At 44.4% G+C, this 14748-nt stretch overlaps 2 protein-coding genes across 2 annotated transcripts; both read left to right on the top strand.

The window, feature by feature from the left end:
* The first annotated feature begins 2145 nt into the window (after positions 1-2145).
* On the top strand, positions 2146-6720 carry LOC127757157 (protein FAR1-RELATED SEQUENCE 5-like). The gene is made up of 5 exons (XM_052282599.1): positions 2146-2546; positions 2930-5110; positions 5201-5331; positions 5429-5509; positions 6088-6720. Exons 2-5 carry the CDS (start codon positions 2932-2934, stop codon positions 6148-6150), a joined length of 2454 nt encoding a protein of 817 aa, XP_052138559.1. The 5' UTR covers positions 2146-2546; positions 2930-2931; the 3' UTR covers positions 6151-6720.
* A 4630-nt stretch (positions 6721-11350) lies between these two features.
* LOC127757162 (E3 ubiquitin-protein ligase PUB23-like) lies at positions 11351-12831 on the top strand. The gene has a single exon (XM_052282602.1). It carries the CDS (start codon positions 11382-11384, stop codon positions 12699-12701), a length of 1320 nt encoding a protein of 439 aa, XP_052138562.1. The 5' UTR covers positions 11351-11381; the 3' UTR covers positions 12702-12831.
* Positions 12832-14748: the final 1917 nt, after the last annotated feature.

Below are 14748 nucleotides of genomic sequence, written 5' to 3' on the forward strand. Positions count from 1 at the left end.
TCTATATTTATTTACACGGTATTTAATAACATACTTTGGCCATTAATTCATTTCGTATTATGTCATCAACAACTATTAAATTAGTATAACATGAAAGTATTTGAAAACACGAGTCTAGTGATATAACATACACAATCCTTCACATAGATATTGTTAGTGGAATTATTAGTCAAAAGTTATCGAGTTTGATTTTCCTAAAAATAAGGACGCCCTATAATTTGTGACGGAGGGAGCAGATGGGGTTGCTATATTTTGGGATGGAAAAAGTACACCGAAGGTCCCTCAACTTGTAATCGAGTTATAAAATCATCCTCCAACCACAAAACCAGATATTAGACATTCCTTAACTAATCAAAACCGGTCACAATAGGTCATTCGGTGGTTTTGAACCCGGTTTTATCCTATATGGTGCATGAGTCAGCGTGGGACCCATATGGACCCCATATGTCAAAGATGCCACGTCATCTCCGGTCTCTTCCATTTTTCTTCTGTTTTCTCTTCTTCAGCGGGTCGGCGACGGAGCCGAGACGGGCGGCGGCCGAAGATTAGCAGGTCGGTGCAGTTCTCCGCGCGGAGCGGAGCAGGGGCGGGCGCCGCCGGAGTTGGGCGGCGACGGGACGCCACCAGCAGCAGCAGCAGCCGCCGCCACCGCCGCGCTCGGTTGAGGGCTGGGACTTGGGAGCTTGGCCTCCGTGCCCACCGCGGCAGATAGATCGGTAGGCATCGAGATCGAGCTTCCTTCAGATCTGCATGCATGCATGGCATGGCAGCAGCAGGTAGGTAGCGAATCAGATGAAAATCTTATCACATGGAGACAACTATCCGATCACCTCCGTGACACACCCAACAACGATAGCTAGGAGATCTCGCGATCAATCAGCCTTCGCCACCGCCGCGAGCCCACCGATCGACCAGCCAAGATCGAAACCGCGCCGCATGCTTATTTGCAACTCACCTCGATCCTCATCTGAATATACTGAAACCGTGTAAACCAGTTATAATCCTCTCAATATGGCATTTGGCAAATCAATCAGTGATATTCCTTTGTTCCTGTCTACTACCATGCTGTGCTAGCTAGCTTATGTCTGCATTTGCGTTGCTGTGATATTCCTCGGTGCGTACAGTACGTACGTAGTAGGGCATGTGCAGAAATTATTGCTTAGCTAGTGTTCGTTCTCTTCTGCTGTTCAGTTAAATTTTCAGGGGGATTCGAGAGATCGGAGAGAAGGAAAGATGAGATGCGTCTTTCTCGTCTGCTTGGGCTTCAGATCGTCCCGTCGCGGCGCCGTCTTCCTCCTCTCCCGCCTCGCCCCGTCGACGCCCGCGCACACCCGCGCCTCCCCGTCGACGCCCGATAGCCCGGCGCGGGGGAGGTTCTGGCGGTCGACGTCGAGGCCGTGGAGGGACTTGACGATGGGGGCGACGGAGGCGCCGCTCTCCTCCGACCCCGCCGGCGAGCTCGAGGCCGTCGAGCTCCCCTCCTCCCTCGAGGTGCTCCAGGAGCGGTTACTTTGATGCATGCCGAGTGGGCGCGCCTCGTCGCCGCCAAGGGCGTAGAGGATCTCGTCTTCGTCAACAAGCCCGTCCATTACTTTGATGTGCCCCTCACTGCCGACATCCTCCGCTGCGCCGCTCTCCGCCGCCTCTTCCTCGGCAACTGGAATTTCCCGGCCACCTTTGGCTTCCCCTGCGGCGCCGGCGTCTTCCCCCACCTCTGCTCGCCTGCAGCCCAGCACTGGAGAGCCTCACGCTCGCGTTCGAGAGAGAGAGAGAGAGGAGCAACCGAGGAAGAGAAGAGGGGGATAGAGATGACGTGGCATTCTGACATGTGGGGCCTACGTGGGTCCCACGCTGACTCAGCCGCCACGTAGGATAAAACCGGATCAAAACCATCGAAGGATCTATTGTGACCGGTTTTAATTAGTTAAAGGACGTAGGATATCTGGTTTTACGGTTGTGGGAGGATTTTGTAACTCGACGACAAGTTTGAGGGACCTATGGTGTACTTTTTCCATTTTGGGATAGATGTAATAATATGGAGTTTAGTGGGCCTAGATGGGCTGAAAATGAGGCCCATTTGTATGTAGCCCGGCCCACAGCCTCCTTCCATTTTGCAATTGCATCCCCTTCACTCCGCCGCTCGCATTTCCTCACCCACCCATCGCCTCCTCTCCGCCGCCGCCGCCTCGTCGCCGTTGACGCCGCCGCCCGCCACCGCACCGCCGCCTCTCTCCCCCCCTCTCCCCTCCGCGCGCTCCCTGCCGCTGCGCCCCCCCCCCTCTCCCGCGCCGCGCGCCACGGGCTGCAAGAGGGAGAGGGCGAGGCGAGGTGGCCCCTCCTCCGGCCGCCGCCGCGCTCTCTCTCTCGCTCGCCGTGCTGTTGGGCGAGTTACTTGCTCCCTGGGAGGTGGCTCTCCCCCCTCCAGGATCCTCTCCGGCGGCTGCCGGCACGCTTCTCTCTCGTGTGCTAGATTTCCGTGAGCTGGTGGTTCGGAAGCCCTAACGTTAGCTTGGTTGGAATTCTCCGGGCGAGCTCTGTTCTTCACGGTGAGGAATCAAATCCAATTCTAGTTGAATTTTGTACACTTCATGCTGCAGCTAGGAGGGCTAGAATAATATCTGTTTGAACATTAGTGGGAGTGCTCCTTGTGTTCTTATACGCTTACAATTTTGGGTTTGATAACTTACCTGATGCTTGAAGAATTCTGCATATAGTATAGGGATTGACGAAAGACAAGGTTCATTGGCTGTTTAAACTTTGCTAAAATAAGAAATGGATGTAAAGCTAGTGCGCTCTAGTTTAGCGTTGTCCCGTTCTCATGTATGTTTGTTGTATCTGAATGTGTACCTTACCTCTGTTTGCGTTACATATAATTTCATAGCTTGAAATGCTGAAAAAATAATGTTGTCTTCTGTTGTGGATTGTACAGTAATGGAAGAAACTAGCATTGCTATTGAGATTGATGGGGAGGCGATCTGTCTGGACAGTGTAGGAGATAATGAGGAGCAAGGAACTCAGGAGAACCAAGAGATACAAATAATTTATGATGCTGAAAATGAGGGACAAGTTGCTTTCGACAATGGAGAACAGGGAAAGGAGGAACATCCCATGAGGAATGAAGAGGAGAACCAGGAAAATATTCCTGTAATTCCAAGCCGTGAGGAGTTGACTGAAGAATTGCGGAACAAAATTGCCAATAGTGAAGAAGAAGCTTACAGGCTGTACTGTGACTATGGACATCGTATGGGCTTTAGTGTGAGGAAGGGGAAACAGTACTACTTTACAGGGACCAAAACTATTCGTACAAAAGACTATTACTGCTCAAAGGAAGGTCTAAAGGACGATGAGCAGCTTACTGAGGCAAACTTTAATAAGCCAGACACCAGAACTAACTGTAAAGCAATGGTCCGTTATAGAGTTGATTCGGAAGGCCATTGGCGAGTTATTCAGATTGTTCCTGAACATAACCATGAGTTGGTTCGACCTGAAGAGGTACACTTGCTGAGATCAGTGAGGACTCTTTCAATTCCTAAGCCCGGTGTGCTGAATGCAATGGTAAATGCTGAAATACAAGCAATGCATGAAAATTTGCATATGAATGATGATGGTGCTGAATGTCAGAGTCAGCATGGCATCCAAAGTTACACTCTGCTTGAACCAGAGGACTCTGAGGCACTTGTAGGTTATTTCAAGCGTAGAACAATTGAACAAGGTATGTTCTACTGGGATGTGCTGGTAGAGGATGGCCGAATGACAAATTTTTTTTGGAGGGATGGAAGAAGCCGTGTTGATTACGACTGTTTTGGAGATGTCGTGGTGTTTGACACAGCATATCGTACCAGCAAATATAATATGATTTGTGCCCCATTTGTTGGTGTTAATCACCATGGCCAAGATGTTATGCTTGGTTGTGCACTTCTGTTAGATGAGTCCCTGACATCCTATGAATGGTTGTTCAAGTCATTCTTAGATTCAATGGGTGGCCATCCTCCTAAAACAATTTTCACTGTTATGGCTGAAACTATATCCAAGGCAATTGAAGGCGTTCTCCCTGAGACACGTCACTGCATCTGTCAATGGAGTATTGAAAAGAACCTACAGTCCCATTTAGGCACTCTAAATGTTTCTGGAACATTTCATAGCATGTTGACAAAATGCATGAGAGAATGTGAGTCAGAAGCAGAGTTTGAGGAAACATGGGCAATGATGCTTAACGAATGCAATATGCAGGATGACCAATGGCTCTCTGATCTGTATCAGCAGAGGCGTAAATGGTCCACAGTTCATCACAGGGATGCATTTGATGGTGGAATCAATTCACTCGATAGGAGTGATAGTTCAAACAATGTCCTGAGCAGCATTGCTAATGAATCAACTTCACCCACTCAATTTATTCTTGACTTTGATAAATTGGTAGGGAGTTGGCGTACAAATGAATCCGCCGAGGACATTCAGTGCACCCAGACATCCCCAGAATCTAGAGTTAAGCATAGGAGTATTTTGGAGCATGCTGCTGAAGTTTATACGCGCAAAGTCTATAAATCTCTTGAAACAGAATATCTAGATGGATGCAGTGCAACTTCATACCAGGAAATGCAGTGTAGTGAAACATTGTACCGGTTTGAGTTCATTTTGCAAAGAAGTGGCCCAAAAGTTCAGGTAGTTTTTCTTGACACCTCCACCATGGATTTGAGCTGTACTTGTAAAAAATTTGAGACAACGGGCATACTTTGTTCGCATGCAATAAATGCACTTGATCTCAAGAATTTTGATAGAATTCCTGAAAGGTATGTTTTAAAACGGTGGAAAAAGTATGTTAGGAAAGGAACATATCTATTTCCATCTGATGAGTTTGTGGGACAAGATTGCACAGAACCTGGGCTTGCATTTCGTAACAAAGCAATGCGATTTGTGTATGATCTGTTGATGAAGAGCAAAGGTCATCAGGATACGAGGAAACTTATTCTGGATGTGTTTGAAAATGGAGAAAAATTAGTAGAAAGCCTATGTGAACTCAAGAGATTGAATGCCCATGCCTCTGGAAGAGAGAAAGATGGAAGTAAGGTTGAAAAGCGGAAGAAAAAATCAGCCAAGCAAGAAAAAAGCTCAAGTATTTCTTCTTATACCTTTTATTTTTATTATGCTAAGTATAAGGTCGCATTATTATTATTTAAATAAAGTTGCTATGTTTGTTTCATAGGAAATGTTAAACAAGCAGTTTCATCTCAGACAGCTGACACAGTTTTAGTTGATCCACCAAATCAAAATCAATATTTTGCAACAGAAGATATGGCAACAAACTCATCTATCGGTAGACCTTTCTTCTACCAGGTAGAAATCCTTTCAGTAGCTGTTCTCTTTTAAAATTTTGTTCTCTTAGCTGTTTTCTCATGTGATGCCAAATTTGTGCAATCTATGTCCTTTCTAGGGGTTTCCTTCTGCTGGTGTTTCAACAAGTCAGATTCAGGGGCATACGAATATTCATTCTGTGCCTCAGTGTGCACCACAGGTACTTCGCAGAACTTTGTATTATCTTATCTTGATTGAGGGTAACGTTTGTTAATGATTAGACATGGTTAGGATGCTGCCAAACATGTCTAGTAAAATGCAATCAACTTGATCTACCTGGGGTTTACCCTTAATCAACTGGAAGGTATAGGGTAATACGCTATATTGCATGTTGTTCTGTTCTTTTTGAGAAACTCACATCTATATAAGAAAAAGATTTGTGCCTTGCCCCTCCCATATATACCAAAAGAACCATACAAATATTCCACCGGTATGGATACCAAAAGAACCCTTAATCTCCTGCCTTCTTTTTCCTGTAAACTTTCAAGACAGCCAAAATCTGCTTCAATTTAATTATGGGTAAACAGTCTATGCAGTGAAACATAAAGTGGGATGTACTAACATAGCTATTACTGTGTTGAACCTTCGATAATTTTTTTTAATTTGATGTTCTAGAGTACTATCAGTGGCTACTTTTATGTTGCAAGTAGATAGCTGTTCAGTGGCACATCACTGAAATCTTCTGATTTACCAAGTATGTTAAGGGTTACTTATTCAAGTGTGTCTGAATTACGACAGGAATATTCAGCCTATGGCGCAGCTCATCCTCCTCCAACATTTGGTGGTGGAAGAAATTTCTGAAGAATGTAGAGCATTGATGTGTGAATAGCTGAAGTTCATATTCTTTGACATATTGTTGTATGTGCATGGTCTAATCGAACGATTTTGCTAGGCAGTAGTCACCTTACCTAGCAGCAATAGAAGTAGGCCTCTCCTTATTGTATAAATTATTGAATTTGCTAATTGTTGTACTAGTTGTAAATTTGCTGTTCACTAGTTGCATGAAGTAAAAAAATATTGTGCTGTAGGAAATAGATGAATTAATACTTTTTGTGCATATGTCAGGTTACTAATACTAGGCTACTAGCTCTTACATGAGAGGGAAACCGTGATTTTTTTTCTATTGAGTTGCAACGCATGATTTCTAATGTGTTTACTTTACAAATTGCATCTGATTAAACAATTTCTTTCTGGTTTAAACCATATACATCACATCTACCGATTATATATCAAATTCAACAACGAAGAGCTTCATTTTCTCCTTGCTGCTGGCTGTTGAAAACGCCTTAGCTGAAATGGTCAAATATTTCATCTTATACTGCCCTGAAGAAACTGAATGTGAAGTCATTTAATCAAATTCCCTGCAGACATATCATTGATTGCAATAGCTATAATTTTCAGACTCATAACACGGAAGAAACTGGACGGTTTAGCTGGTCAGCTTGACTGAACCGCCTACTATCTGTTTCTCTGTTCATATAAATCAGTCAGTCCTTCAGATCTTGAAGACCATTCTATTCCCACAAAATAAGGGCATGTTTAGATCCCTAGCAAAAGTTTACAAATTGTCACATCAAATGTTTGGACACATACACGAAGTACTCCCTCTGTTTTTTAATAGGTGACGCCGTTGATTTTTTCTCACATGTTTGACCATTCGTCTTATTCAAAAAATTTATGCAAATATATAAGATATAAATCACACTTAAAGTACTATGAGTGATAAAACAACTCATAACAAAATAAATTATAATTACGTAAATTTTTTGAATAAGACGAATGGTCAAACATGTGAGAAAAAGTCAACGGCGTCATCTATTAAAAAACGGAGGTAGTATTAAATATAAACGAAAAAATAACTAATTACACAGATTATGTATAAATTGTGAGACAAATCTTTTAAGCCTAATTGCGTCATGATTTGATAATATGATGCTACAATAAACATTTGCTAATAACAGATTAATTAGGCTTAATAAATTCGTCTTGCGGTTTACAGGCGGATTCTATAATTTGTTTTATTATTAGACTACGTTTAATACTTCAAATGTGTGTCCGTATATCCGATGTGACACACTAAAACTTTATACCCCTGGATTTAAACATAGCCTAAAACCCTACATTTTCTAAGCCAATGTATAGATTTATTATTTGTATCTTATCTACTCCCGCTGTCTTATAAGTACAGATTCGTTATATTAGGATGTGTCATATCTAATTCTAAATTCGTGCATATACCTTAGTATAAAATTATTGCTCATTGCCAAAAAAAAAAACAATCTTGTCAGTTCTGTGAAGTAAAACTTTCACACCGCTTGGGGTTGGTGCCATATGGATATATGCTAGACAAGCCAGGCCTCCATTTGCATAATTTCATTAATTTAGACGTGTTCTTTTAATTGTAGAAAATGAGAAGAGAAAAGATGACAAGTAGGACTTGGTACTTGGATGTACCAGCAATTTTTATACGGCTGAATACAAACAAAAACTGAACCATACTAGTATGACAGCTAATCATCATGGTCAAACCAAGATATTGGGTCAGAGTGATGCCTTGGTCGGTCAAAGAAAACACACACGTCGATCAATAAAGGAGCCCGTTGCAGCGTCCCTTCAGTTAGCCTTCAGGATTTGACAAAAAGAACACGATGACTTCACGAAATGAAACCAGAAATGTGAATGTTCAAATATATTCTACTCCTATGTGACAGTCAAGCGTGTGGTTTATTTCAATCCTGCAGGATTTTAGGTCTCAGAATAAGTTATTTGTATTTAGAACATGTGCTAATGTCTTTCATATATAGAACAAAGAAAAAGAGAATAGTTTTTGGAGGATTTAAATCTTGTAGAAATAATTTCTATGGAGTACGTACCCAATATTGGAACAAAGAATGCCCCCTCAAAATTCATTCAAAAATACTATGCAAAACAACGTTTATGTTTACTTTGGTTGTGTTTTGAGATCTCTGATGTCTTCCATAGTGATCTAGACAAACATTTTTTGAAATGTTTATTGCATTTTTTTACTTCTTACAAGATTTCACAAGAAATGACATCAGAATTCTATGTTTTGATAATCCTACATTTCAAATGAAGCCCAGGATAGGAATACAGCTGGCCGTTCTTGCTTGAGGTGCTCGCCCATCTAGGGTTCAGTCAGCGCTGGCGTGATTGGATTTCTCTCATCCTTGGCGCCTCCTCTTCCTAGGTGCTGATCAATGGGGTGCCGGATCCTCGATTCCCTTACCGGAGAGGCCTTTGGCAAGGAGATCCTTTCTCTCCCATGCTCTTCATTCTGGTCATGGATGTGCTTAACGCGATGCTCCGCAAAGCCTCTGACTCAGGCGGGTTCCTTCCGCTTAACGATCATGCCTTGCGACACTGCGCCTCTTCCTCTCCTCGGTTCGTCAGGATCTTGAGTTCATCTAGGGCATCCTCTCTGTCTTTGGTGCAGCGTCCAGGCTTCGCACTAACTTTGCCGAGTGTTCGGTTACTCCGATCCGCTGTTCGGCTGAGGACCTGGAGCTGGTTCAGTCCTGCTTTCCCTGCTCGATCTCTGATTTTCCTTGTTCCTATCTCGGCATTCCGCTATCCGTTCGCAAGTTGCCGAAGGCGGCCCTACAGCCGCTTGTGGATAAGGTCTCCCATCGTCTTCCTTCCTGGAAGGGACGACTCAGCACTCTGGCCTGCCGCTCTGTTTTGGTCCAGTCTGTTCTCTCCTCCATTCCGGTCCATGTGTCTATGGCGATCGGTCTTCCAGCCTAGGTGATCGAGGCCATTGATAAGAAGCGCCGCGCCTTCTTGTGGACGGGCACGGACTCGGCTCACGGTGGGCAGTGCCGGGTTTCTTGGACGAACGTCTGTCGTCCTAGAGCTTTCGGTGGGTTGGGAATTCCTGACCTTAGGTTGGCAGGTTTTTCCCTGCGTGTTCGCTGGCTTTGACTACAGCGCTCAGGGCATCCCTACTGGGACGGCCTGAAGGCCCCAGCCGAGCGAGCCGTCTCTGACATGTTTGAGGCGTTCACCTTCTTCGTGCCAGGTGATGGTGAGTCGATTCTTTTCTGGTCTGACCAATGGATCTGCGGTCGCTCGGTAGCTTCCTTGGCTCCGGATCTCCTCTTCATTGTGCCCCCACGTCTGCGTGGTTCGCGCACGGTTGCTTCTGGCCTGGCAAATAACGCCTGGATTTCTGACATCTGCGGCGCCCTCACTGTCCTGGTCATCTTCCAGTTTCTCCTTGTTTGGGATGCGGTGCTCCACATTCAGCTTACGCCGGGTGTCGGGGATCGTCTTGTCTGGCGTTGGACGAGTGACCAGCGCTACTCGGCGTGTTCGGCGTACCAGGCATTCTTCTTTGGCTAGCACTCCTTTGCTTGTGCTGATCTTCTCTGGCACGCGAAGGGCCCTGCTAAGTGCAAATTCTTCCTCTGGTTTGCATTTCAGTAGTGCTATTGGACGACTGATCTCCTCCAGAAGCGTGGCATTGATAGCCATTTGACTCTGTGCTCTCTTCGGTCGCAGTAGTCCTAGAGTCCATCCTTTCGAAGGGCCGGCTGTGGTCGTTAGCAGCCGTCGCTTCCTTTGGGGAATTGTTGGGAGCGTAGAGTGGCTCTACCCCCTCCCACTATTTGGAGTTGAGTTACCGTCGTTTCGAGTTTTTTTTCATTTCCTTTCTGTCTTTTTTATCTTTGTTTTCTTCCTTTCTTGGCGTAGACCGGTCTGACTGAGTGCCTCGTATATCAAAACTATATTCTTTTAATATATTGACGTACAATTCTTTTGCGCGTTCGCGAAAAAAATCCCTATCCCTATTTGTTTGTGTTCACAACCAAGATAAATGAGATGTTCGGTAAAGTGATTAATTTTATTGTGACTAGTAATATGCTCATCCATTACAACGGGCCATACAATTAAGGTTGGGTTAGAAGCTTGAACCAAACATAAAGCACTAGATCTAATCGTACTATTTTACTTGTTCTTTCTTTCCTTTTATTTGTTTGACGGTGCAGTGGCTACATGTCTTTCGCGACATGGGGAGAAGTGGATGGACACTAACCCTCTTCTTTCTACTGCCTGAAAGAACATCTTTCTATCATTCAAACTTTGTCCCGAAAAGATTGTGTTTTTAGTAATATGGGGCCAGCTAATTAATTTTGAAAATACGGATCAGGTGGTCTAATTATTTTTAACTTTCCTTTTTATTTGTGTATGCTAATTTACTGCATAATGGAATAGTGGATTAGGAGTCATTAATTCATATCTAGTCAGTATAAACATTATTAAATAGGTGTATGAATGACAGTCATACTTGTGTTGAGTGCTAATCTGTCTAAAATCTGCAATAAATATATTCTGTTGGATGGAGGTAATATCAATTATGATTATAGATAATTCCGATGGACGACTGTCAAGTGATTGAATTTTTCTTTCTCTATCATTTATGATTACATTAAGTAAATGTAGATAAGGCCGTGTAATAAATGTTGCTAGTACCGTGCAAACCACCACCCAAATCCCAAACCCTCCATGTGTTTTCGCACGTTACACACGTAGAAGACGTACTTCCTCCGTCCCAAAATATAAGCATTTTTTAACTTCGACACAATCTTTAAGATACTACTTTGACCAACAATATCTATAAAAATAATATGTTTTAAATAAAAAGATTTGTATATATTATGATAGTTTGTTTAATGATAAATCTAGTAACATCAATTTTACATAATTGATCTTTTTTATTCTTTTTGCTATTAATAGTTAAAACACTATGCTAAAAATGCTTATATTTTAGGACGAAGGAAGTACGTACTAGTACTACTGCTGAATGTGTACATGTTAGTACTGAATATATTTTTTTCAGATTTATTATATTGAAATGTGTTATATCCCGTTCTATTTTTTTTACCGAGGGAGTAGACTAGAGTTAATTAATTTTGTATGCATTGACTTGCTTATATATATAGCCATAGCCAGTTAGCCATCCATGAGATTGAGACCAGCCAAAGCCCAAGCAGCTTGCATTCACAAGTGTCATGGAGATGGATTACGACACGCCGCAGCATTTCATGTGCCCGATCTCGCTGCAGCCGATGCAGGACCCCGTCACCTCCCCCACCGGCATCTCCTACGACCGCCGCGCCATCCACCGCTGGCTCGCCGCCGGCCACTCCTCCTGCCCCGTCACCGGCCACCCCCTCTCCCTCTCCGACCTCACCCCCAACCTCACCCTCCGCCGCCTCATCCACTCTTGGCACCACTCCACTACTACGCCATTTCCCGTCGAGCGTTCGACGCCGTCGCCGCCGCCGCTTCGGGAGGTTGACGACGACGACGTCGTGGAGAGGCTGGTGATGGAGATGGAGGGTGGTGGTGGTGGTTCTTGGTGCCCCCCGTCGTGTGACTTGCTCCGCGAGGCGGCGGCGGTCGCGGCGGGGAGCGGCGTCGCGCGGAGGCGCATGGTGGGCGCCGGCGTGCTCCGCCGCGTGCTGCGTTTGGTGGTGTGGTGTGGCGGGAGGGGGTCGTCGTCGGGTGAGGCGGCGGCGATGGTGGAGATGCTTGATGCGTGCCTCGCTCTCTTCCACGCGCTCGACGTCTCCGCCGACGAGCTCCGCCCGCTCGTCGCCGACGGCCACGACCTCGTCGACGCGGTGACGCGCGTGATGGCGACACTCGAGGCCGGCGACGCGAACGCGACGAGGGCGAGGGAGAGCGCGGTGCGGCTGCTGGAGGCCGTCACGGAGGCCGCCGACGCGCCGGTCCTGGAGCGGCTGAGCCCGGAGTTCTTCGCCGCCGCGACGGCCGTGGTGCGCGACCGCGGCGCCGTGTCCCCGGGCGCGGCGCGCGCGGCGGTGCGGGCGCTGGCGAACGCGTGCCGCGCCCGCGCGAGCGGCGCCTGCAGGAACCGCGCGCTCGCCGTGGACGCCGGGGCGGCGCGCGAGGCCATCGAGCTGGAGCTCGACGCGTGGTCGTCGCCGCAGGCCCCGGGGGGGCGGCGCGCCACGGAGGCCGTGATGGCGCTGCTGGCGGAGCTGTGCGCTTGCGCGGAGGGGCGCGCGGCGGTGGCGTCGCACCCGGCGGGGATCGCGGTGGTGGCGAGGCGGGTGCTGCGCGTGTCGGCCGCCGCCGACGCGTGCGCCGTGCGCGTGCTGGCGGCCGTGGCGGGGCGGGCGGCGTCGCCGGAGGTGCTGCGCGAGATGGCGCGCGTCGGCGCCGTCGGGAAGCTGTGCTGCGTGCTGCAGGCGGAGTGCGACGCCGGCGTGAAGGAGGCGGCGAGGGCGGTGCTGAGGATGCACTCCGGCGTGTGGAGCGGATCGCCATGTGTCAGCGCTTACCTGCTGTCTCGCTACCTCTAATTAAGCAAGCATCTACGTATTCGGAATGCACTAATTAATTTTTTTTTTCCAGTTTTGGCTGGAGTTTAACTGATTATAGTAAATTTCTATCAGATTCATGCGTTTCAAAGGATGCTTGAAACGTTTTTAACTCATACTCTCTCTGTTATAACCATATTCATCCGTAGAGTTGATTTTATTTTGGGACTGATGAAGTAGGCTCATAGCTAGCTAGATGATACTACCTCCGTTTCAGGTTATAAGACTTTCTAGTATTACCCATATTTATATATAGATGTTAATGAATCTAGGCACACATATGTATAGATTCATTAATATATATATATATATATATATATATATATATATATATATATATATATATATATATATATATATATATATATATATATGGGCAATGCTAGAAAATCTTATAATATGAAACGGAGGAAGTATTAGTTAAGTTGGTTTCTTGATTGATTCTTGATGCACTATTGTACATATCATATATTCTATCCGTTCCATAATATAAGGGATTTTGAGTTTTTGCTTACAATGTTTGACTACTCGTCTTATTAAAAAAAATTGTGCAAATATAAAAAACAAAAAAGTTGTGCTTAAAGTAAGTCACAAAGAAAATAAATAATAATTCTAAAATTTTTTGAATAAGACGAATGATTAAACAGTAGAAGCAAAAACTCAAAATCCCTTATTATAGAACGGAAGGAGTATTGTGTAGTCCAATAATCGACAGCTGATCAAAGAGAAAATTGATTTTTTTATGACGTTATGTATGAAACAACAGTAATATTTATGGATTTCGAACGAATTATGCATATAGATGCCTTAATAGAGCATCGCTTTTACATCTTAATTAGACATCTATTCATAGATTGCACAATTAAAAAGGAGAAATTTGAGGGGAAAAGGAGTTGGGTACCCAACGAAAAAGGAAATGCTTACAAGATTATCTTTGGAAATTAAAAATTATAAATTAAATGTTGCACTTATGGTAAATGGTTTCGGTTATAGTAGATTTACAATAACTCTTTTGTTGCATTCCATTTATATATATATATATATATATATATATATATATATATATATATATATATATATATATATATATATATATATATATTCACGTTGTTCTATATATTTCAATATATAAACCGATCCCTTAAATATTTTCATCCTCTCTGTCTGATCCAATTTGGCCGAGCTGTTATTCATGAAGGGTCAATCTAATTTGATTGCGCGTCCTGGTCCATCCGATTATCCGAAATGTCCGCTTTTCTATTCCGATATTTAGTGCTATTACTTTTAGAAAGTTAAATTAATCTATATTAATATTTTGAATCGTGGAAATTTAATTTTCGTTGTCACCTGTGAGTTTATTGGGTAGTGTTTACAACACTGTTGAAGTTGGGTTTGAAAATATTTTTCGTGAATTAGTGCTTCTTTCCATTGTTACTGAAAACAACAAGATTATTTACTTCACTTATTATATGTCTAATGTGTCTTGCACGTTCACGCTAACTAGTGCATATAAATGCCTCAATAGAGCATCACTTTCACATCTTAATTAGACATATATACATAAGATTGCACAATTAAAAAGGAGCAAAAAGAGAGAAATTTGAGGAGGAAAGAAGAGTCCCGGAGTACATCATAGGACACGGTTTGTGGACTGAAGCAAAGAGTCTGACCGGTGACTTGGAATGTTGTGATGGATAAACTTGGAACAACGGAAGCTGAGAAAAGTCAGTCAAAACAATAATGCGCAGGTGAGATGAGTGAAGTACTCTATCCGTCCCATAAAAAACCAACATAGTATTGAAAGAGATATTTTTGTACAATAAATCTAGACACGCTCCTAGAAAATGTCCCATCTAATTTTAGATTGGTTTTTTTTTTGAGACGGAGAGAACGTCATGTGTACCGTGATCCGGCCGGTGAGTGTGCTGGTCATTATCAACATCCGCGCAACGTGTGACACAAGTTGTACGAGTCCTAGGACCATCCAAACTTAAAGCAGTTTGATGATCAGACAAGATGATAAGGATAT

Source organism: Oryza glaberrima, chromosome 12 (assembly GCF_000147395.1).
Source record: "Oryza glaberrima chromosome 12, OglaRS2, whole genome shotgun sequence".
Taxonomy (NCBI): Eukaryota; Viridiplantae; Streptophyta; class Magnoliopsida; order Poales; family Poaceae; genus Oryza; species Oryza glaberrima.

Coding starts and splice junctions, on each gene's coding strand:
- LOC127757157 (XM_052282599.1), top strand. CDS start 2,932: ATGGAAGAAACTAGCATTGCTATTGAGATTGATGGGGAGGCGATCTGT. Junction 5,111..5,200: donor CAAGCAAGAAAAAAGCTCAA/GTATTTCTTCTT, acceptor TTTGTTTCATAG/GAAATGTTAAACAAGCAGTT. Junction 5,332..5,428: donor GTAGACCTTTCTTCTACCAG/GTAGAAATCCTT, acceptor TGTCCTTTCTAG/GGGTTTCCTTCTGCTGGTGT.
- LOC127757162 (XM_052282602.1), top strand. CDS start 11,382: ATGGAGATGGATTACGACACGCCGCAGCATTTCATGTGCCCGATCTCG.